At 37.0% G+C, this 26,289-nt stretch overlaps 1 protein-coding gene across 1 annotated transcript in view; it reads left to right on the top strand.

Moving 5' to 3' along the window:
• The window catches only part of LOC139135778 (transcription initiation factor TFIID subunit 3-like), a 30,035-nt gene extending 4,516 nt beyond the window's left edge, over window positions 1–25,519 (top strand). Inside the window, exons 2-7 of the mRNA XM_070703472.1 lie at window positions 8,778–9,020; window positions 9,922–11,771; window positions 14,233–14,339; window positions 14,812–15,664; window positions 19,270–19,370; window positions 21,998–25,519. Coding sequence (XP_070559573.1) covers window positions 8,778–9,020; window positions 9,922–11,771; window positions 14,233–14,339; window positions 14,812–15,664; window positions 19,270–19,370; window positions 21,998–22,127 — 3,284 coding nt within the window. The 3' untranslated portion in view covers window positions 22,128–25,519. The remainder of the gene's footprint in view (window positions 1–8,777; window positions 9,021–9,921; window positions 11,772–14,232; window positions 14,340–14,811; window positions 15,665–19,269; window positions 19,371–21,997) is intronic.
• The last annotated feature ends 770 nt before the right edge of the window (window positions 25,520–26,289 follow it).

The raw sequence follows: 26,289 nt of genomic DNA, 5'->3' as shown, positions 1-26,289 counted from the left end.
AGAAATTAATTAAGAAGTGGGACAAGCGCAGTTTGCTAGTATGGATGGATATGTGTAAGACATGCTAGGTGACATGGGTGCACACTCTTTCTTTCATACAGCAAGTAATGCATTGTGCTTTATAGCCATAGGCTAGCATATAGATGCTAATTAGAATGGAGATAATTTATGCAAAGATATTAACTGTGAAATGAGACAAGTGTGGTTTGTTAGTATGGATGTATATGTGCAAGACATGCTAGGTGTAATGGGTGCACACTCATTCTTTCATTTCAGCAGACATTGCACTGTGTTGTATAGCCATATATAAGGCTAGCATAAGCAGTCTAATAGAATGGAGATAATTTATGCAAAGAAATTAATTAAGAAATGAGACAAGTGTGGTTTGTTAGTATGGATGTGTATGTGTAAGACATGCTAGGTGTAATGGATGCACACTCTTTCTTTCATTCCAGCAGACAATGCATTGTGCTGTATAGCCATAGGCTAGCATATAGATGCTAATTAGAATGGAGATAATTTATGCAAAGAAATTAATTAAGAAATGAGACAAGTGTAGTTTGTTAGTATGGATGTATATGAGTAAGACATGCTAGGTGTAATGGGTGCACACTCTTTCTTTCATTCCAGTAGACAATGCATTGTGCTGTATAGCCATAGGTTGGCATATATATGTTAATTAATTGGAGATAATTCATGCAAAGAAATTAATTAAGAAATGAGACAAGTGTGGTTTGTTAGTATGGATGTATATGAGTAAGACATGCTAGGTGAAATGGATGCACACTCTTTCTTTCATTCCAGCAGACAATACATTCTGCTCTATAGCCATAGGCTAGCATATAGATGATAATTAAAGCTGAGATAATTTATGCAAAGAAATTAATTAAGAAATGAGACAAGTGTAGTTTGTTAGTATGGATGTATATGAGTAAGACGTGCTAGGTGTAATGGATGCACACTCTTTCTTTCATTCCAGCAGACAATGCATTGTGCTGTATAGCCATAGGTTGGCATATATATGTTAATTAATTGAAGATAATTTATGCAAAGAAATTAATTAAGAAATGAGAGCAGTGAAGTTTGTTAGTATGGATGTATATGTGTAAGACATGCTAGGTGAAATGGATGCACACTCTTTCTTTCATTCAGGCAGACACTATACTCTGCCGTATGGCCATAGGTTGGCATATATATGTTAATTAATTGGAGATAATTTATGCAAAGAAATTAATTAAGAAATGAGACAAGTGTGGTTTGTTAGTATGGATGTGTATGTGTAAGACATGCTAGGTGTAATGGATGCACACTCTTTCTTTCATTCCAGCAGACAATGCATTGTGCTGTATAGCCATAGGTTGGCATATATATGTTAATTAATTGGAGATAATTTATGCAAAGAAATTAATTAAGAAATGAGAGTAGTGAAGTTTGTTAGTATGGATGTATATGTGTAAGACATGCTAGGTGTAATGGATGCACACTCTTTCTTTTATTCAGGCAGACACTATATTCTGTTCTATGGCCATAGGTTAGCATATAGGTAATAATTAATGCAGAGATAATTTACGCAAAGAAATTAATTAAGAAATGAGACAAGTGTAGTTTGCTAGTATGGATGTATATGTGTAAGACATGCTAGGTGTAATGGATGCACACTCTTTCTTTCATTCCAGCAGACAATGCATTGTGCTTTATAGCCATAGGCTAGCTGGGATACATGTACCAGGTGCTAATTAGAATGGAGATAATTTATGCAAAGAAATTAATTAAGAAATGAGACAAGTGTGGTTTGTTAATTTTGATGTATATGTGTAAGACATGCTAGGTTAAATGGATGCACACTCTTTCTTTCATTGACGCAGACACTATATTGTTGTGGCCATTGGCTATAGGTGATAATTAAAACAGAGATAATTTATGCAAAGAAATTAATTAAGAAATGAGACAAGTGTAGTTTGTTAGTATGGATGTATATGTGTAAGACATGCTAGGTGAAATGGATGCACACTCTTTCTTTGACTCCAGCAGACAATGCATTGTGCTGTATAGCCATAGGCTAGCATATAGGTAATAATTAATGCAGAGATAATTTATGCAAAGAAATTAATTAAGAAATGAGACAAGTGTAGTTTGTTAGTATGGATGTATATGTGTAAGACATGCTAGGTGTAATGGATGCACACTCTTTCTTTCATTCCAGCAGACAATGCATTGTGCTGTATAGCCATAGGTTGGCATATATATGTTAATTAATTGAAGATAATTTATGCAAAGAAATTAATTACGAAATGAGACAAGTGTGGTTTGTTAATTTGGATGTATATGTGTAAGACATGCTAGGTGAAATGGATGCACACTCTTTCTTTCATTCCAGCAGACAATGCATTGTGCTGTATAGCCATAGGTTAGCATATATATGTTAATTAATTGGAGATAATTTATGCAAAGAAATCAATTAAGAAATGAGACAAGTGTAGTTTGTTAGTATGGATGTAAATGTGTAAGACATGCTAGATGAAAAGGATGCACACTCTTTCTTGACTCCAGGAGACAATGCATTCTGGTCTATGGCCATAGGCTAGCATATAGGTGATAATTAAAGCAGAGATAATTTATGCAAAGAAATTAATTAAGAAATGAGACAAGTGAAATTTTTAGTATGGATGTATATGTGTAAGACATGCTAGGTTAAATGGATGCACACTCTTTCTTTCATTCAGGCAGACACTATATTCTGTTCTATGGCCATAGGCTAGCATATAGGTGATAATTAAAACAGAGATAATTTATGCAAAGAAATTAATTAAGAAATGAGACAAGTGTAGTTTGTTAGAATGGGTGTATATGTGTAAGACATGCTAGATGAAATGGATGCACACTCTTTCTTTTATTCAAGCAGACAATGCATTGTGCTTTATAGCCACATGTGCTAGCATATAGATGCTAATTAGAATGGAGATAATTTATGCAAAGAAATTAATTAAGAAATGAGAGAAGTGTGGTTTGTTAGTATGGATGTATATGTGTAAGACATGCTAGGTGTAATGGGTGCACACTCTTTCTTTCATTCCAGCAGACAATGCATTGTGCTTTATAGCCATAGGCTAGCTGGGATACATGTACCAGGTGCTAATTAGAATGGAGATAATTTATGCAAAGAAATTAATTAGTAAATGATGTGTTTGTGTTGATACATGTACAAAGAACCTTGTACGTTAGAATGATGTCCACTTGACTTCAAAATATAGGAGGAAAGTGGCTTGCAAGTTTTGGCTGCTAGCTTCCACACCATAGTTTTGGCTGCTAGGTTTTGGCTGCTAGCTTCAGCCGAGTCTACTTGGCTGGAGGTTTGCCTTGGGTCGTGTATATGATGTGGCCTTGTGTTTAGTCCAGCACCATAAGCCCAGTCAAACCCTCGAGCTTCAGCATTGCTAATATTAGGGACATCCTTTCTCTGCAAGTGGTTGGTGCATATTATACTCTCATGAATCTACATGTTGAAATTTAAAAGGAAGTGGCTGGCTATTCATCCCGCTCCAGTGCAAATATAAACCGATTACAGTGCCTAATTCGCAGTGTAGGCCATAGGGGGCTGTAGAAATGTCCGTCCCCAGGGTTAGGGGCAGGGGTAGGAGTGTCTTGGTCTCAGCGCAGGTTTCTCCTTGATATAGTTTATTTTATTTTAATACGTTTGACTATGATATGTATTGCCAATAAACATTTAAACTGCCAACCTTTGGTGCCTTATGCTAGCTCTGGTTTTGTAACGTTTTTTTTCTCTGTCCGCGTTGGCTGTGTCACGTATTTGTCCTTTGACAATCTTACGCGAAGTTTTGTGACTGTGTTGCGTCTATTATCTGATGCGTTTGATTGCCTATGCGCCAAAGCAAGCAAAGGTAAAATCTGTGGACGCTGTCACCAGATTATCACCGGATTAACTTTGACAAAGTCAACAACGAATGCACCAGCAAACCTTGCTGGTGGGTTCGTTGTTGACTTTGTCAAAGTTAATCCTGTGATAATCTGGTGACAGCGTCCACAGATTAGTAATTTACCCTTGCTTGCTTTGGCGCATTAGGCAATCAAACGCATCAGGTAATAGGCGCAGCGCTAGCACAGTGACAAAACTTCGCGTAAGATTGTCAAAGGACAAATACGTGACACAGCGAACGCGGACGGAGAAAAAACGTTACAAAACCATAACAGACACCAAAGGTTGGCAGTATAAATGTTTACTGGCAATACATGTCATAGTCAAACGTATTAAAATAAAATAAACTATATCAAGAAGAAACCTATGCGAAGACCAAGACACCCCTACCCCTGCCCCTGGGGATGGACATTTCTACAACCCTCTATGTGTAGGCTAAAACAAATCACAGAGCGGTTTACATGCAATCAATGAAATTGTATCTTTCAATCAGTGTTCGCGCTACCGCTCGCCAGACGGCAAAATGGCGAATTGATTCACTCATTGGCGACTCAGACGGTCAAAACAATCGCCAGACTGGCGACTCAAAATTTGTACGTTCGGTCACTTTGTTCTACGATGTTCTGTTGCATTGCGGTGTTTTGTTTTACTTCTTGGGAAGTCTTCCGCCATAGTACTATCGTACTCATCTAAGTATAAGCCCTGCCACTGTTTTCAGAGTATAATGGGTCGTACAAGTTGGTAAAATTACTTTTCAGATAAAAGAAGCTAATGGGACATCGAAGTTCCCGTGATAGTATCGTGAGCAAAATGGCACGTATACCCAATACATGTACTTGTGCCCCTCCGAAATGTCCCCCGTTACCTAAATAGAATAGTCCCACTCTAGTTACGTCCGCCATTGTTCACGTTCACGCTGTCCTGTTTTCCCGGGAGGTTGTCATAGTCCAAGTCTAAACATGCAATTTCAGTTGTTTTCAGCGATCATCCTTTCATCTGTGAAGAGCGGTTTTACTGGTGACCAATACAATTTTCACTGCTATGCTGTTGTTTTAACAAGACACGGACCGTTTGATCTTGGAAAGTAGAGTTGCTTTTACGTGCAGCCAATGCACATGCCAGTTCATGGGTTCACACCATGCTCTTGAACGTGAATAGCAGCACACATGATGTCTTTGTTTCACGTTATATTTTATCTCAAGGTATGATTCAAGCTGAAATGTCACCAAAATGTCACTTCTATATCGAGGGATTGTGCAAACCAGTTTGATTTAAAACAGCTTTGTAAAACACTGTTTACTTAGCTTGGAAATTGTTACTGAGTTTTGCTGTCTTTTGGCCATGCACGGACGTGTATCAATATCAGGCAGGGCTCCCGCTACCTATTCGCCAATTCGCCAAATGCGAAAGAAAGTTAAAAATGGCTACAAAAATTCCTGTTTGGCTAATGTAGTGGCTATTGAATTCTTAGACCTCCTCAACAGAAAACTACACCTAACAATAAAATGTTGTAAGATGTTGAAACAGTTTACCCTCCTTCCTACAAAGTTGCAATGTATTGAAACAGTTTAATCTTCTTTCTACAAAGTTACAAATTCCCTGGTACGTAAAACAAACACTGTTGCTGTTCGATACTACAATACATTATGAACGTAATGTCCATGAATACACTGAGGCCTGCTTTGCCTCTGTGAGTCCTGGGGTCGTCCTTGAGTCTATCAAAAGTTTTACCTACTTTGCTGTATCAAAATTTGGCCTGCAACTACTCAGTTTGATAGTAAAAACCATAATTTCAAAGGAAACTTTCACAAACGGAGCCATAATACAAAAGAAAAGGAGAAAAACTGAGGTTTCTGAAAGGTCAAGTCTAGGTCACCTTATCATGTGATGTTATGCATGAAGACCCCCTAATTACACAATTATGGTTCACAAGAAACCACCTAGGGTGGTCCAATAGGTGAAAGGTAATTTTGCTGCCTTTGGCATTCAGCTTGACTGACTCCCATTCGGCCTACTTTCAAACTGCTATAACTTATACAAGAAATTATGTGATTCTGAATGATTGTAATATTTTTGTAGATTCCACCAGTTTAATAATCTAGAAGTGAACATCACCAGACATTTCTTGATGATATCAAAATATCAAATGAAAATATATCTGGGCTAAAACATTATCATAATCATTAAACAATGAATGCCCTCAAACAGTGAGTAATTTAAATGAACATATATCGTTGTGTCTTGTTTTACAAGAGTTGTGTTTGGCCCAGCCCTTTTTGTCTCAAGAAAAGTACTTATACTCAAGATGCTATTTCAGCCTGCTTGATCACAACTATGATATACAAGTAAAACCGGGCCCTTAAATACCACAATAATCGTATCTACACTGCCATTGTGCTATACCATAAATGCTGTCTTCTGTATGGAAAATTGTTTTACTTGTGTGGCTCAAACATTTAGGTTATGGAAGACTGCATCAATTTGCCACATGAGAAGCCTGTAACTTATGACAAGCTATCATACTGTGAATACTAACTGAATGTGGCAGAAATATTCAATCTGTACCTTTTGTAATATACACTTAACATTGCTACCAGATTTTTAGAATTCAGTTGCTACCTAATTTTATTTCTGGTGTTTAAATTTTACCACCAAAAATGAGAAACGATTTCTATCCCTGAAATGTCATAAAAACACAGATTATAAATGCAAAAACTAAACACATATTTCGTTAATGTAAAAACCATCATGAACATCATACAAAACATCTTGATTTGTAAAATTTGGGACTCCTGAATGACGAGAAAGCTGTTGCCACACTTGAGATCATAAGCTGGCTAAAAGTTACTCAAAATGGCTAAAAGATTTTTGATTTGGCTAATGAGTTGGCTAATCATTTTGGTGACTTAGCGGGAGCCCTGACAGTGTGATCATGGCATGCCATGCCACGTTCATGAAGATCTTGAGGATGTTACTCTTTTCTGTGTTTTTTTGTACTTCACAATTTCTTGGTTGACGTTTGAAAGTTCACAAGTGGTGTTCAATAGTCATGCATGAGTTTTGATACGAAGCATTCTTTTTATTGAACTATTAAAGCAGCACTGAGGATACATATGATGATGAGAAAGTGGCAGACCTGAAATATTTGGTTATCATTACTCTTGAGTATTTAATGATATCACCTTTGACCCTTCGAGATGAATGTGTGTGACCCTTGACCTCACCTCTCAAAAGAAAAATCTGGCTACTTGTGTTCACACTGTATTAGCCAAAAAGGCTAATCAGCTTGAGTAGCCAGAGCAAACCCTGTTTCAAACATACAACAATATCTGGCAAGAGTTCCTTTTGTGAAATTTGCATGCTGGTATTTTTGGGGTAAATTTTTCATATTTTAGTCAAAAAGCCTTATCCGAAATGGCTTGTCTGAGTCCTCTGAAAGTTGGTATCCATGTTCCTCAGGATGACGTCAGTCAGGTTTGTCAAATTGTGATGAAATATTCATATTTGTAATTTTTGGGCATTTTTCCCTGATTTTGGTTAATATTTTTTTCTTTCTTTTCTTTTCTGTCTGATAAATGTGATATTTGGTATCCAGATTCATGGGGGTGATCAAATTTACTTTTAGGGCAATATTTGCTATTTTTAATCAACAAATTTTGTTTCTCCAAAACCAGCTATCAGCTGTGAGGTCATTTGTTTTAAATTTTCATAGAAATATCTTCAATTTTGTATTTTTGTGAAGTTCTCCTTTTCTCAATTTTTGAGAAAATTCAGAAATAGGTTAGGGTTAGGGTTAGGATGACAGCATCTCTGCTGAGAACAATAGCCTTCAATATGTATCAGGCCAAGATTAAACAGTATTGGCGGAAATGAAGCAGCATCGGGCCCGAGACTGTGGCCCAATACTGTCAAATGGCCTGGGGAGAACAATCAACTTTCTAATTCAGTGGGTGACTGGCACTCAGAAAAGTCACATTATAATATTCTAACCATTCTTACAATGTGCATCACGAGAGAAGTCATGCAGCAAGCTGACAAGAATTCATTGCATTATGCTTTATTTTTGGCTCAACAAGTTTGGCTAATTAGGTGAAAATGTTCTCACCAACAGCTACTTTTTCTTGCATTTGCTATTTGGTACATGGTCAGCGGAAACATTGATTGCAACATTGAGACATATTTCTTTTCATCATATGCCAGTGTATCGAAATAACACTTGTCTTTGGTGCCTGTCCCAGACAGGTAATTTGAGGCCTTGGACAGGCAGTTTTGAAACAAGTAATAGGCCAAGTAGACAGGTGGAATTTTCAGTCCTTAATCAAATTGCAATCTTTCCCCAACCGTCTATGTGAAAAATCCATATATCTTAAGAAATTTTTGAAACCATGCCCTGAAAATTCGAAGATCAAAAACAAAATGTAAAGATCAATGATCATTTCAACACTGTTGATAGGAGGCAGCCATATAGGAATATTCAAGATCACACTTCAAATTTCTAGCCAGTGCTAGATCTTTTCCCAGTGAGGGTGCTGCTGCTTTGTATTGCTGAACCATTTTGCATGAGAAAAACAATGTCCAGCATGAGTTTGTTGAATTTTCATGGGTTTACTGTTAGTGTTCGTATTAAGAATAAATAGAACCATTTTTCATGGAAAGGCACTTTTTTGATGCGAACAGGTACTTTTTTATTTAACTTGTCCAGTGGACAGGTGGTTAAAACAAAGTATTTTGAGCCCCGGTATATCTTACTTTAGAAGGTTAGAGCCTTTGATAAGGTCTGCAAGCTTCACCCCTTGATAAAGTCTGCAAGCCTCACCCACACTTATTATGTACCTCTGCACAGATAACCGAACGGAACCAAACCTTGATGATCTGGGGCTTGCTTTTCAGCAACTAAACATCAACTTAGGTGAAATAGAAGAATATGTCAGTGATGTTGAGCAGATTCCTTTTGCACATGAAGTTCCATTCTTTCCCTTACCAAAGAGTAACTGCTTACAACATCCCAGAGTGGGAAGTACAGAACACAGGGAAAGACTGGTGTACATTCCAGAGTACATGCCACCTTTGGTGCCACTTTCACAAGGTAAAGAAATTTATAAGCATTTATCTAGCTTGTATGCATGCATTTCATCCCCAAACTATGTCAAAAATTATGTCAGTTTAATTGCTGATGTGGAAGAAAATATCATACAACTATCCTAATGGATACATGTTGTTATCAATATAACCATTGGATTTGGCAAACATTCGATCCATCTTTAGACACAGTTGATCTCATGAAGATAGACAGCTTGAAGTGGTCCTATTCTGCATATGTAAAAAGTGAGGTAAATTTTATTTGTCCCCGCGGACACAGTCCCGCGGGGACTTATAGATTGGATCTGTGTGCAAGGATAAAGTACTGTGGCATACATAAGTATTTTAATTTATTTCGCGATACGATCCAATATGGCCGCTGGGCAGCCATTTTGTTGTGAATTTTTCATGGTTTTTGAACCATTACTCAACTATCCCTGAACCGATTTCGTTCAATGTTGGTACACAGATAAAGTACTATGGCATATATATACATGTCAATTTATTTTGCGATAGGACCCAATATGACCACCAGGCAGCTATTTTGTTGCGATTTTTTCATGCTTTTGAACCATAACTCAACTATCCCAGAATAGATTTTGTTCAAGCTTTGCACACAACACAGACTTTTAATCTTGTCATGGAAAACACCAACAGCCATAACTTTACTGTCCCAAGTATACAAACACGACCTCCACAAACCACTATGATGTGATTTCCCAACATTTAACAAATTCACCCCTCTCCCCTATAATGAAGCCACCAAGCATGTAATTCAATCACTGTAATTCAAACACCATAATCAAGCGGGGACTGTGTCATCAGTGATGACTTGCTATCCTTAGTTTTCCTTTTTTGTTTTAATGTCTCCATTCTGTTGTTTCTATTATGATATTTTGTCTTTTTAGATGATGATATTGTGGGATCTCCTACTCATGGATCAGGCAGTCTGTCTGTCATATCTGGTATGGACAATATACCATTGGACCCAAATCAGTTATCACCCCGAATACCAGGAAGGGGTGACAAACGCGACAGAGTTGCTCTTGGTTCAGATGAACCATCCAGTAAAAGGTTACGCATCAATGAAGATGGCACACCCCAGGAGCTGACTGCTATTTCAATGACAGCCCAGGGAGTGATAACACCCAAAAGAGAGGGAAAACTTCCTGAAGCATCTACGCCACCACAGAGCAGACTACCTTCAAATGTACATCTTCAGAAAACTATGCTCACCGATGATTCTAAAAGCAATGATATGGCAAAAGATGAGAATATGCCACCACCCCCTGTGGCAAGTCAGTCAGTGCCAAAGTCAAGACCAAAATCTCCAAAGTCACCTAAAGGTGGCGCTGAGACAATGTTGAAACCTTTGAAATCAACACACAATAAGCCTGTGTCACCCAAGGGATCTAGGACTTCTAAATCTCCCGAGGTAGGGAAAAACTCAAATAAAAAGTCACCAAGTCGGTCTAAATCACCAGCAAGACAATCAGCTGGTACCAATTCTTCCACTCCAGCAACGACTCCCATATTGACTGGGTTGTTGTCAAATGAAGCTAAACAGAGCCAGGCAAATGGTGAGATTAGCAGTCCAGATGAAACCAGCATATCAAAGCAGAGCTTGGTGTCCGGAGAAACTGTGGATACGTCTATTGATGCTGTGATTCTAAGGGCACAGCAGCAGATGGTGGAGGCTGACAAACAGCAAGCTCTAGATGAACAGAAAGCTTCAGAGATCAGAAAGGAGAAAGAGAAAGAGGACAGGGAGGAGATGGCTCGTGTTGAAAATACCATTGATGTTGTTATTCAAAGATCACAGCAAAAACTAGCTGAGGAGGAACAAAGAGCTGAGGAGGAACTGAGAGCCAGGATGAAATCAGAGCCTGTGCCAGAACCTGAACCAGTTCCACCTAAATCACCTGACCCTTATGCTTTTAGTGATGATGAACCTACCTCTGTACCTGCCAAGGAAAAATCTCCGGCTAAATTAGTCTTGAAGAAACCAACAAAGAAAAAGAACAAGCCTGATTTGAAGGTCAAAAGTAAGAAATTGAAACAAAAGATTGAGGGAAAGAAAGATAAAGACAGATTAAAGGTCAAGACAAAAGACACAGATAAAGCTAAGAAACAGGAACAAAGTGTCACAAATGTGATTGCTGATAAGCCATTTGATGCCAAACCGTCTGTCCCACAAAATGCTGTGCTCAGCATATCCCAGTCTGGGAAAAGTGATGCTGACGCACCTTTCAAAATAAGAATTAAAGATAAACTGAAAAGGAAGGAGAAAAAGAGAGACAAAAAAGATAAACACAAAGTTAAAAGGCTAAAAGTCAAAGATCCTTTGAAACCTTCAGAGACTAAAACTGTCCTGCATCCTCCTGCTGCTGCCCCTCCTTCTGTTCCTCCTCCCACCCCTGAGCCTAAGAAGTCTGTTCCTCCAATTGCCAAGTTAAGTATAAAAACAAAAGACTTACCTGTTACCACGTTGACGATAACAGGTTTACATCGAGCACAGGATACAGGCACTGTGCCTGTTGTTTCTGAGAGTGTTACCGCAGTACCACCTAAGAAAGTCAGTATTGACAAACACGGCAAACTCCACCATGACAAGGCCAAGAAAAAGAAGAAAGACAAACACAAGGAGAAACATAAGGAAAAGCACAGAGAAAAAGAAAAACACAAAGACAAAGACAAACATAAGAAGGATCATGCAAAACATAAAGATCTTAAGGAAACTGCTGATCAAGTGACAAAGGTATGTACAATTTAACATTACACCAGGGACATGAATGTTAAAGCCACATACCTGCATACAAATATGTGTATTTGATTTCTGTTATGTGGTTGGTTTATCAGGGCTCCCGCTACCCGATCGCCAATTAGCCAAATGCGAAGAAAGTTAAAAATGGCTACAAAAATTCCAGTTTGGCGAACATAGTGGCTAATGAATTTTTCCTGCCCAGGTGCCCACCTCAACAAAAAACTACCGCTAACAATAAAAAGTTGTAAGATTTTGAAACAGTTTACTGTCCTTCCTACAAAGTTGCAATGTATTGAAAGTTACAAATTCCCTGGTACGTGGAGCAGACATTGTTGCTGTTCCGTCTGCGGTACACAGAGGCTTTGTTTTGCCTCCGTACCGTGAGCCCCGTTCCTCCTTCAGTCTATCTGGAAGTTTTACCTACTTTGCTAGAATCAAAATTTGACCTGCAAATACTCAGTTTGATAGTAGAAACCATAATTTAAAAGGGAAATTTCACAAACGGAGCAATAATACAAAGGAAGAGGAGAAAAACTGAGGTTTTCTGAAAGGTCAAGTCTAGGTCATCTCATCATGTGATGTCATGCATGAAGACCCTTTAAGTGTACAATTATGGTTCAAAAGAGCCACCTAGGGTGGTCCAATAGGTAAAAGGTAATTTTGGTGTCTTCCAATTTAAATTGCATTCAGCTTGACTGTCAGTTTTAAATTAAATTTATTAAAAGTCATTGCAAAGGGATATTGTCAACAGTAATTGCAGATTATTCAATACAAACTGAACAAATATTTCTTTAATGTAAAAACTATCAGGAATATCATACAAAACATCTTGATTTGTAAATATTAGGAACTCCTGAATGCCAAGAAAGCTGTAATTGCCACGCTTAATTGAGATCATAAACTGGCTAAAAGTTGCTCAAAGTGGCTACAAGATTTTTGATTTGGCTAATCAGTTGGCTAATCATTTTGGTGACTTAGGGGAGCCCTGTTTATAATACGGTATGACATGAAACTCGTCCAATAATCATTTCCATTCAAGGTAATACATTACCAGGTCTATGGGACATGCGTGATTTACAAAGTTAAGTGAGACCATCCTGAACCACCAATAGGTAGTGGTGGTAACAGGTATCCGGAATGGGTGAGCTTATGTGTACCCTTCTTAGCATGCTACACCCATCAGGATTGGTCCCTAAATTGTCTACTTTGTGTGAAGTGATATAGTATATGAACCAATGTAATAAGTCAAAGATGGGAATGCTGTCGTTAATCATTTGAGTGACCGAGGTGTCATATTTGGCCACAATGTCATCATATCCACCATATAACTTTTGAAAGTCCTTTTTTGGTGTGTATCCCTGTCTCACTAGTTTTTAAAGAATATGCCAAATGATACTTGCCTTTTCCTATCAGCTTCTCTTTTCTACAATTTATTTGTAAATTTGTTTAGTGTAGCCAGTTTTAAAGTATCTTTTTAGTTGTCCATGGGGACATAGGTTTGGTCATGTCCCTGAGTGATTTCATTCAAACTTGGTACAAGGATTACTTCATATGTCATGCATATGCACGTCGATTTGTTCTGTGATACAATCCAGTATGGCCACCGTGCGGCCATTTTGTTACGATTTTATCATGTACAAAGCCATAACTCAGGCACATCTCAACCGATTTTATTCTAAGTTGGTATAAGGATATGGACCTAGTGTTCTCCCCAGGATTTTCTGGGAGAGTGGTGGCTAATTTGCATAGCAATAAATACAATTGTTATGGTAATGAGTTTCTATTGTTTGTCAAAAATTAAAGAGTGGCGGCCACCACTCTCTAATAGCTCTGGGAGAACACTGGGACCTATGTCATACATATGCACTTCAATTTGTTTCATACATATGCACCTCAATTTGTTTCATGATATGATCCAATATGGCTGCATGGGGGCCATTTTGTTATAATTTTTTCATGTCCTTAGCCATAACTCGGGCACCTCTCAACCAATTTTATTCTTAGTTGGTACAAGGATATTGACTTATGTCATACATATATAGGTCAATTTGTTTCATGATATGATCCAATATGGCCGCGTGGCAGCCATTTTGTCACAATTTTTTAATGTCCAGAGCTATAACTCTGGAACGTCTCATCTGATTTTATTCAAAGTTGGTACAAGGACATTGACCTATGTCATACATATGCACGTTGATTTGTTTTACAATAAGGATGAATATGGCTGCATTCTAAGCCATTTTCAATGGCATTTTATAAAAATTGATAATATGAACCATAAAATGGTTACCGTTGAAACATAAGACATCAAAACGGATATCGGTTTTATCCGTTTTGGCCAAAAATACACCTTTGCTGAAAAAATAGGTCCGGTTTTCACAAAAAAATGGACCTACTATTATTCTAATTATGATAATTATATAATTCTTTATTTAATTATTATTATCTTTCCTAGGCAAAGGGAGAACCAGCAAAATCAGAAGCTCCAAAAGATATTCCAAAGATAACATTGAAATTAGGTTCCAGGCCTTCCGTTGGTGGAGAATCTTCTACTCCAAAAATGTAAGAAATGTGTTTTTCTCTATTTTTGACTCTAGATAATGCTACTGCTGATTCAATCAGCAGCTGTTGCTAAAGTTTTACTCATACCAAAGGTATCAATTGATCATGAAGATAAATCATTAACTATAATAGAGGAACATTCCTCCTGTACTGTTTGTCTTGATCAAACGAAATTATAAAAAAAAACCTAATGTGCCATATAATAATACTTTTATTCTCAAGTCATTGAACAGTGTTCTCTGTGGTACATTGAAACAATTGTACCAGTTGACAATAGAGCCACTAGCCATATCTTCGAGGCCATTTACCTGTGTTCCCTTACAACAGGACTACATACTGGTATGTTATTTTATAAGTTCACCAAAACACTTCGCTAGTCCATTACCAAATTGATATTTTCATACCAATTAAGAAGTATAATCAAAACACCTTTCTTTTGTAATTCAAAGTTTTTGTTTATTTTGACTTTCAGCTTTATCAAACAACCAGTCACAACTGAAAAACCAGCTACACCATCTCCACCACCACCAGCTCATCCTCAGCCCCCACCCCCGCCGCCAATACAGCTACAACAGCCACCAACTCAACTTTTACCCCAGTTACCAACACCTACTCCATCTCCACCCTACCCACAATTCCACATGCCCCATTCCTCACCACCCCCGCCGCCCTACCATTCACCACGGTTTCCATTCCACTATCCATCACAATTTGGGTCACCACCCCCGCCTCATCCTCATTCCCATCCCCATGGTCACCCTCACTCCCATCATCCCATGTCGATTGCCTCTATTATGTCACAGTACCCAGCTTGGGCATCTCCTCCGCCAGTGCCCCATCCAGGAATGATGTCCCCTCCTCCACCCCAACGTAAACCCATGATTCCAACAGTCCAGGCACCCCACATCCCAAAATTGATGATGCATCCAGCAATGCCATCCTTTACATCAGCCCTCCATAGCAGTCCTCCTGGAGTCAGGCCCCCTCCTCCACCACCCCCTCCACCTCCGCCTCCTGCACCTCCACAGCAACAACTTCCGCCACCTCCGCGACCCCAACAGGAAGCAACTAGACCACCAGTGATCATGTCACCTCAACACAGTTCATCCAAAGCCCCTGCTAAACATGCAGCGGTTCAGCAGACAAAGAAAGTGCCAGCTGCCCAACCTGTATCCACATCAACACTAGCACCATCGCCACCTCAACTACCAGAGCCACCACTGCCAGTGCAGGCACCACCACAACCATCTCCAGCAACAACTTCAGCATCATCAAGTAATGTTGAAAGATCTGTGGTGACTGAAACACAGGGAAGCACAGTGTTGGTAAGACAGAGCTGTCAAAGTCTACAAATTACCATAGGTGTCATTCCTGATACTAGCCCCTACAGAAACCAAGTCTTCATTTAACCATTATAAGCTACTATAGACTATAGTCTATAGAAGCTATTGGGATGGGTATCCGTCCGGCGTCCGGCGTCAGTCTGTATGTATGTATGTATGTATGTATGTATGTATGTCCGTTTGTGAGGCGTCCGTCCACTCAAATATCTTGAGAACCGCAGTACTTACTGATTTGATATTTGTTGTGTAGATGAAAAATATGATTTTGAGAAACTTTTTTTTTAATGTTTTGATATTGTTGAAAATAGGCAAATTAATGCCAAAAAAGGTGTTTTTGGTAAAAAATCTTCTTCCTCATAACCGCTGGTCAGACAGCTTTGTTATTTGGTATACAGGTCCCTAGGGATAACCCAACTGGGATTTGTTCAAATTGTGATGAAATATGCAAATGTGTATTTTTAAGGAATTTTTTTTTCATTTTGTCATTTTTGGTCAAATTTGACTTACATTGTATGTAATTCTTGTACTGTATAAACCCTATCAATTCACCCAGAAAAAAATAATTAATATGATTTTAAATAGTAATTTTAAATATTGAATTAGGAAATCATCAAAGCCAAAATAATTTTAGTGTGGAATTATCAGAAAGTTCACTTTTTTGACAGTTCATAGTGATTTGGAGGATTAAATCATGTAAAGGCAACTTTCCTGAATCCCAACTTTGATATCTTCTGAACCACCATTTATGTTATCTAAAAGAAATTGCTCATAATAGTTTGTCATGATAGGTTGGTCAAATAAATAGAGATAGAGACAGTTCTAATTTCCATTATGGTTGACTTGGTAAGGATAAAATAAGATTACTTTTTGAGGAAAAAATTAGAGTGGTCAAAGTGATAGGGTATTTATGGTAAAGCTGGGCTGTAAGATTCCTCATGTGCTATTTATAGCAATTATGCAATCTGTGTAAACAGTGCAATGAAAGTGTAACATGATTCCTTATAATGCTTTTGATGACCTTGAACTTCTTAAGTTTCAAACATCTCTTAAGTTTCAAACATCTGTCTCTTCAGTGTGCTCTCTCTGAGTATGTACAGTCTCAACTTATTCAACAGAACTTACTTGCAATGTTAATTTGAAAGTTAAAATGTGCTTGGTTAATAGGATGAAAGTACTGATATTAACAGATAGCCAGCTCAAGATTCTTTATAACCTGACAGATATGCTGTTTTTTTATGACGTAAATCTTGATTTAAGCAAGTCTTGTTTACTTTAATTAGAATGTAATTAACTCTCGTTTATTTGCTATTATAGACTAATATAGTCTGATGAAATATGGAAATCTGTATTTTTACGGAATTTTTTTCCATTTTTGTCAGGCCATCCTGAAATGAGCTATCAAAGATATCCACCTTCTTCATCAATACATGTGTCACAAAAGTTATTCTCTACATAACACAGCAGAGCTCTGTCAACTGTTGAGTCGCTTGTTTTTTCAAACCGCTGGTCAGACAGCTTTAATATTTGGTTTACATGTCCCTAGGATGACCTTAGTGAGATAATTTCATACAGTCAGAAAATACTTAATTTTGTATCCATGTCTATAGTAGCTTCAGGGACTTTGGCCCTATGTTCAAACAACTTATTGTAGCGTAAAGATACTGGGAGAATTTACCTTGCCAAAGATAATACCTTAAAAAACTTATCAGTCAAGCTCTGTAGGCAGTGAATATCAGATATGCCCAAATCCCAGTATAGTGAAACCTGTACTTACAGACACCTCTCTAATCAGGACACCTCTTTATTGAGGACAGATTTATCAAATCAAAAATTGCACTTTGAGTAGAATTTTACCTGTCTATTAAGGACGTCTACTAAGGACATCTCCATATTAAGGACACTATATTTCCACTAAAAGACCATCAGAATTTCCTCTTGGCTACTTGAAATCGTGCACTGACATGCATGTAATTGTCAACATCACAATGATTGAATGTAGTAGACTCTCAAACTATGAATATATTGACTGTCACTGCATATTGCATATGTGTGCAAGTCACTCCATATCATATCAAAAAATATAGTATTGCAACAGATTACGAGAAAGTTATCTTACATGTAAAACTCAGTTCTACTGTGAACAAAACGCAAGCTATGTTGTATAACTATCGTGAATAGTAGAATATTATAAATATTTTGTACCTATTACTGTATCAGAAATTCAGAAGGAAACAAACCAGTCAGAGAAACTGTGGTCAGGATGATGCTGTCCAATTTCAATATTTGTCTCTTGGCACACACCAGATACTTATGACTGTCAGACAACATTTCCATATCGTTTTATATTCAGTTTTTATGATATTTAGTTTGCTTTTCACCATATTGTATGTCCTTCCCTGCATTACGTAATTCAAAATTAAATTTGGTTTTTGCCTATACATACTTGAGAGGTAAGCTTATTTAGTCTCATAGATTAAGATGCACTGTTGACTCACAGTCTTCAAACTTATTTTCATTGAACATGTATTGTAGATAGGTGTACACTCCAAATACTAAGTACAAGTGGTGAGTGTAAGAAGCAAATGTTTTTTAGTCAATGGCCTAAATTTATTTTAGATTTGATGGACAATAGATACATGTGTAATCAATGCCAACAATCCAGTTTAAGTAATTTGGGTAAGATTAGCCATTGTCCATTATATTGCAATAGTTTGTTGCTAAATTTTCTCCCCTTCTGCATTATATAAGTTCACCATTTCGTGTTTTAGATATTGTTGATCTTATTGAGTCCCATGTCTTAATTCACTTTCACACATATCAAGGCTGTTGAATTTATGCTTGAGCAGCAACCAACCAGTTCAAATAACTTTCATTTATATTCAAGCAATTTGACTTTTTTGACAAACTTCACATTTATGGCAAATAATAAACACTAAGGAGGTAAAAAGGACGTCGGTGCCCCCGGGCCCCCTGTTGTCAAATAATAATCTTCTCTGAAACCAATGCTCTGATTGCTTTAAAATATGGTTTGCAGGTTCCTAGCAATAACCAAAATAGGATTTACTGAAATTACGGGAAATTCGCATATTTGTATTTTTGGGACAATTTTTGAAACTATTTATCTCATTACTTTGAAATTAGGTACACTGGTCATTATGAGGTGAAGCATTTCATATTTGCTGGGATACAACATTTATTTGCAGTTGAATCTTCTTTGTAACCATTCTGTCGGCATGCAATGTCAGAAGTATACCAGTACTGAGTATTTCTGTAAAGCATAGTGTCATTGACACTAGTTTTTCCTTCACATTTAAAGGAGAACTTGAAGTTTAAAAGAGTTTTAGAAGGATCTCTGTAGTATTATGTGAGTGAATAATCCTAATGATGATAGACGAGTTCATGTAGTGATTAGTTTTAGAAACCTGTAAAACATTTTGAAACCATGATTCTCATCATTCATACATGTACCCATCAACATTTTCCATTGCTTTTTTTAAATTGTTGCCCAGTCACTGTTGTTGAAGCAATTGAGGCATGATGATTTATTAATCTTTTTTTTCCCCCACCAATTGTCGTGTTCCCTCCAGGATGCCAATGGTACAATGATATGGATATGTCCTGGATGTAAATTACCTGATGATGGCAGCCCTATGATTGGATGTGATTCTTGTGATGATTGGTATCATTGGTGAGTAGATCCATGTCCTTGCCTCCAAACATGCACAATCTTTTTGTAACATTCAATATGGTGGTATAAGATGTGTGATACTGTTTGTTATAATTATTGTTTATCTTTATTTCAGGCTGCATAGACCCTTATAAAACAAACAAACAAAAACAAAGCAATAAAAAACACTAATTATACATGACTCTTCTAAAGTGCGTCCAAACGTATGACAAGTAATACCTAAGAATCAGAATTTACAAATTTACCAATCAGAGAATTCTTGCTGTCAATGAGACTAGGACTATGCTGGAGTGAATTAAAATTAACATATTTCTAAGTACACAGGTATTGCTGATACTTCAGGCTTATTTAAGTTGGAACACAATTCACCTTGTGTTAGTAAAAGCCACCCTAAAGGCATTCCTTTGGTTAACCCTGTACTTACACTAAATGTTTAAAGAAAACACACCATACATCAAAGATATGAAAAGGAAATGTTGGTTTTGACTGCAATGTCTTCACAAAGTGACTAGGTACCGTATGTTGTTGGTTTGAATCTGATTGAAAATCTACTGAATTGACTGCATAGGTAGAGTGGCTAAAATTACTAATGATGAAGATTGCCCCAGCTTACATACACAGTTGTCACTGAATATCTGTGTCATCCTCTCCAGAAGTTGCAATTATATATCCCAAATGCAATTACTGTATAAGATACACCTGAGAGAGTTTTCAAATTTCCAAGACTTCAATGAAAACAAATACATGTACAATAAATGTGTCAGTGTTGTATAAAATATCGTGATCATTTCTTTTGAGTTCACAGTTTGTAATCAATTTTCTGCATGTTTTTACCGATGGACAAATTAGTACCTTATCATCAGCATGTACATGTAGTATGTGGTTGATTAGTGTACCAGCTATCTGACAGACAACTTTCGTTTTCTGGTACATTTTAGTGAGATTATCAACAAAAACTGCAAATTGGGGAGATGATATTTGCTTGTCATACCCCATTTATAACTTGAAACAGCAAAGAAAAGGCAGAAGCCGATTGGACATAAATGTTTGACAGTGATACCTGAATTGCAAGATACAAACAACAAAGGGTGATGTGACCCATTCAAATAATTTTTTGAACATGGCCGAGTGATTCCCCTTTATATCTAATGCCTTCCTAGTGTCAAGGAAACGTGTGAAAGCTCGGAAATTGTGCCTGTTATAAAAGTTGAACATCATTTTGAGGATGTAAATGCACCTGTCGGTAAAATGTTTACTCTTGAAACCAAACTGAGAATGTGGCTTTAAAAGGACATTGCAATAAAGAGTCATTGCAGTACTGTATATCAACCTAAAGCTATGTACACTTTAGTAAAGCGAGCATATTTTTTTGCTTTACCAGCTACTTTACATATTTACTGCTCTATGCTAGGCACTTTTGCCATCATCCAATAAGCATGGCTTGTCTAGGTGGCCTATGTAAACCTCCCCTAACCTATCCATGTTGGAAACATATTCAGTTTGGTGTGGAGCATTTCACCAACAGCTTCAAAACATTAACCAATCAGTAGTATTGAACAATCTCTGCTTTTGGAGAATTTGGCAGTGCAAAGGGCTTGACAGCACATTTGTCTTGCAACTTGTAAAACTGCTAATGACAAAGACATTGCAACTATTTAAATCAAGTTGACTGATTTCCTTTGATTATGAGTCAAACTCTTGATGGAAAAATGCCAGTGATATATTTCTGGAGATCACACATAAGATTCCTGGATGTTAATACGTCTCAAAATGTTGATGACTTTAGGGACCGTCTAAGATTGTCCCATAAATTCAAAAAGTGAAATTCATTTGTTTACTAGGGGAGGGGGTTTGACCTCCATTTAGGGAACTTTACTTTCACACTTTTATTTTTGTGATTACAAGTTCTCTTTACATTGTGTGTAAAAATAAACAAAAACTACACACTCATATCGACAAATTTTGCAGTAACTATTTCCAACTCATTCTTGTCATGCTGATGGTGGTTAGTACTCTATCTTGATCGATTACTTGACAGTGTAATGTGGTTAGGATAAACATATTCTTCAGTAGCTATAGTAAAATGCTACATTGTACTCTGAGGCAGACATCAACATTTCACACTTTTTAGCTTTCGTGTTTGGGAGGATTGACAGGTTTTGATGTAAACGAAGGAATTTCATTTCTTAAACATATGCGACCATTGGAGACGGTCCCTCAGTGAGGAATTGAAGATTGATTGCTCATGATATACAACTGTGTGATGGTGCTTCTCAATCACACAATAGCCTTGTGCCACAAAGAAATGTTTAATTTGTTCACCCAAACTCCATGTAAACAGGTCCACAATCACCATTTATAACAATGGATTTGGGCCACACCATGGTGGTGAAAGGGTTCAAGGAGGGTCCCTATCTGAATACCTATTGGAAGATGCATTTCGCAAAATTATTTTATCATTTCCTGTTCTTACATACGTTTAGCACAGCTTGTTTGAAAAGATTATTAGTACTTTTTGAAAAATCAGTACTTTACTCTTTGGCTTTATCTAAAACTTGTAGCTGACAGTATTAAGAATTGATTCAGAATAGTATAACATCCCCTGTCTGATTTCTGTGCTTTGCTAGGCCTTGTGTCGGTGTTGTGCAGGCACCCAAGGAAGAGGACAACTGGTACTGCCCTCGGTGTACAGCCAAGAGAAAAGCAGCAGCAAGCAAAAAGAAGAAAAAGAAGAAACATAAGGGTTCCTATGACTAGTTTTGAATGCACTGACAATGCACCTATTTAATTCAGGTATCCCTATTATGGTATAAACTACTGCTGGTATTCTGGCTGTTTTGATTGGTTTGCATAGACATTCTGAATACATACCGGTATCTTTTTCAAGGATGCAAGTACCATAACACACCCTGTAAAATGCAGATAGTTTCTCAATTTATTTCTTGACGTTTAACTCCACGTAGTGTATCATTTCTGAAAGCTGAACAACCAAGCTGAATACACCTTTGATCTCCTTTTATCATACCTGAAATGTCACATGTATATTTAGAAAGATAGGAAATTGTCCCTTTCCTGAAAAAGAATTCTTTTGATATCTCGCAAAGCGCTAACTTGACTGTCGACAGTCCCTTGTGCCTTTTTTGTCTCTCACTGGTGTTGTTTCTCTCTCACAAACAACGGTGGGGGAATCACAAGCAGAGCGGCAAAGGCACTAGCCACGAGCACTGTAAGGCGTGAGCGACTGTTGTCTTTCAAGGACTTGGGTTGCTATTAATTATTCATGAGATATGCGTCATGGACAGGGCCGAGGCAATAACTATTTGAGCCACTTCATATGGCATTGATTTGCTGCTCCCTGTAGGCACGCTGACAAAGACATCTTTTCCGGCAGCATAACCTTCAGTAACTTGACTCTTAAAGTCTGCAGTGTGCATATCTGAGTTCCTCCAAGGCTTTGTAAAACTCCTTCGCTGTCGCCGTGTTAAGTTGGTAGGTTACAACTGGGTTTTCCCTATTGTTGTCGTTGAGGGCGCAGTGGAACACAACCAGTTGTGTCTATGTTTTCTTTTCTGAATTTCCTGCTCGTGCCTTCGGCGCTACTCTTGCGATTCCCCCAACCGTCTTATGTGCGAGAGACAACATCAGTGAGAGACAGAAAAGGCACAAGGGACAGTTGACAGTCTAAGCTTGAATTGGTTGTCTTGATTGAAAATATTTTTATCATCTTACAGTCTTCACACTGCTATTGTGTCAAAAACCAAGCATGCATATCTTTAGCAATCCTAAACAACATGTTGAAGTATATGCTATTGTTTGTTTTTATGTGGTTATTTTTTTTGTTCAGTGATTAGATGGTATTTTACTATGCAAATTTAAGTTCAGGAACTATTTTTATTTCAAAGGAGGTTCTGTTATTTTTGTCAATATGTTTTTGTGCAGCATGATTCTAAAAAATTGCAGTATCATAAAACTATATTTCATAAGTAAAATCTTCAACGTGTAGGCTGCTAGCAAATAAATGCTTCATTTTGGTCAAGCATTTTATTACGTGCAAAGAATTCATTGTACTTTTTAAGAGTATTCATATTTTTGGTTATGTCATTCATTGAATTACTTTTCTGATAGTGATAAGATGTTGACTGATTTCAGTTGTGTATGACAACAAGGAAAGCCAGGTGGCAAATGACCTACAAAAATTGTAAATAATGTAAGTGAATGTTGAAATTTTACTTATCTTGCCCAATGAAAGCATAATCACTTTAGCCAAAATAGCCTCCTGTCTCTTGAGATCAAAACAATTGCAAAATATCATGTTGATGTCGTAAAATTAGCTCAGAGTATAATACTGTTTTATCTGTGATATTGATGTTTATTTCATTCATTGTAACTGTGTTTTATGAAATTTAGATTTCCATTATAAGTTATTTACTACAAATGTAATATGAAATATGCATGAAGTGTGGTTTTTATAGCGTTCTGATAATTCTGCTGATGGGAGAGACAAGAAAAACATCTCTTACATTATGTAAGGTCAGTGAGATAGAGTCTGTTGACCTTTAATATATTTCATCATTCACAAATGAACAGTATTTCAAACAGTCATTCCACGATTATGTAGATTTAATAGTTTCAATTTCAAAGGTCAGATTAAATATGTCTGAGTTTACGTAAAGACCAACTAGCTGTAACGTTCAACAAATTTTTGATACTCTCGTAACAGACAGTTTCTTGTTCTACTCCAAATTTCATGCTAATATACTCGGTGTCCAAATTGTTGTAAACACAGCTTTTGTACAGGCCAATGTTGTCATGGACTAATGAAACTCGTCCAAACCAGAATTCATTTGATACCAGAGGCATTACATATTGTACACAAACATAGTATTGAGTAGGCTGGTACTTCTTATTCTTCAATATCAATAACGTGATCCAGATATGTGACCCATGACATTGTCATTACCAAGTGACAGGCAAAGTAACGTAGTCGTCTGCGCAGTGCATTGCATGTTGCCCATCAGCTGGTAATTTGAATATGCACATGACTAGATATGACATCATTTGATAGAAAAGAATAGAAAGACAGTGAAGAAATTTTACTCATTTTCAAGAACAAAAGTAATGAAAGTACTACAACAATTTCAATCATTGCTTCATTAAATTGTACTAAAGTGTACTATCTCCAATTTACTGTAGTCTAGATATTGTTTTGGGGATATTGCATTTTGTATAGGACATTTTTTATTTTCTAAACTTCCATGTGTTGTTAAAGCAAATTGGGATTGCCTTCTTTAGATCTGTGGATAATTAGAAAGTTTTGCAATAATGATGTAGGGAAATAGATGCAAATCTTCAATGCCACAACCAAATCCAAAGCTACATAATGATTTTGTGTTTATTGATGTTTGCATGGCAGTTTGATAAATGTGTTTCCAACACCATGTTCAGTATGTGTCTTATGATATCCACCAAGATTCACCATATGATGACAAGGAATAAAAAAGTAGGCGTGAGTGTGTCTACTTCATGTTAGTTCAGATGCAGACATGGAGAAAAGAATATCATTCATTTATATTGGTATTGTTTAAGTGGACGGGTAGTGCTAATGAACTGCTATACATTGGATTGTAGAAGAATCTCTGTATTGTGTAGAAGCAGTGCAACACTAATGTATTAACTTGAGCTCAAAAGTGAGTACCAACTGGTATTTTAATAAAGGACTTCCTTGAGTCATGAGCTGTAAGTAGTCAAAAATGTTGCCTCTACACTGTCCGTCAAGAATAGGACTGTTACTCACTTTTCAAGGACTAGCTGTTTAGATTTTGCAGTATATCCTGAATGGTACAGAACACTACACAGCAAATTATTTATTACTTTGTTTTTATAAGTTTTATCAAGCTTAACTTAGGTTCCCAAAAAAGTGTCAATAGCAGGAAACTAGAGGTGCAAAAAATAATTCTTTGCACATGTACTGAAAAACACTCAATGTGTTTTTCAACGTTCTTTGTTTATTGCTTTTCAATGTTGTCATGATCCTTCGATGGGTATTTTGGTATTTTCATTCAGATTGACCTACCTGTAAGGTTGATGCATATAAATATATGCCAATAAGTCATAAAAAGTCTGTATAAATAAATTTTCTCACAAAATGACTTCTTGCTCAGTTTTTGTCATATGTGAACTAGACAAGCTCCCTTCCAGAGCTTGGATTACATACACTGCTCACAGAATCACGCCAGGAAGGAATGTTTTAGAACAATACAGGAAATAGCAGTACTTCAATCTCAATTAACTTGCTACATGATTGGAGTCGATTGTAATTCCAATTGCCATCTCATGTGTACAGTGCAAATTATAAGAATAACTACTTCTTCCAGAAATTTCAAATCCTCCAGTATTATTGGATGCAGCCTAAGATGTATTTCAGAAAGTAAGATGGTAGCACACTTCTTTTTATCATCATTTTTGCACTTTACTTAGCATGGGCAAAATAAAAAAAATGAGTGATTAAGTTTTGTTTTGTTGAAATGAACATTGATCTGACCTTATTTTTGATTGATTACATTGAAGTATTTGAATTATTTACACACTGTTAGAGACTTCTTAAAATTTATTTTTGTATGCTTTGATTGGATCCAGATGTACACATGGACAGGTCCAAAAGCTATTGTTTCACCCAATTTCCATTCAGATCATCTTGATCAACACCAAAAAAGGAAGGAAATCTACGAAAAATCTCAAACTTCTGTCCACTATGTAAACATAGGGCCGAATGTCCCTGAAGCTACTGAAGATGGTTCAGAGGAAGTACATAGCATAATACCAGATATAGTGAGAACAGAGGGCCTTTGTCAATACAGTGTATTCTTATGGCACTGTTTCTGTATGGCTCATTCTTACTGACTCCCCCCACCTATACCCA

Source organism: Ptychodera flava, chromosome 6 (genome assembly GCF_041260155.1).
Source record: "Ptychodera flava strain L36383 chromosome 6, AS_Pfla_20210202, whole genome shotgun sequence".
Classification (NCBI taxonomy): domain Eukaryota; kingdom Metazoa; phylum Hemichordata; class Enteropneusta; family Ptychoderidae; genus Ptychodera; species Ptychodera flava.
Note: the sequence above shows the minus strand (reverse complement) of the source record. Positions and strands in the feature narration are given on the sequence as shown.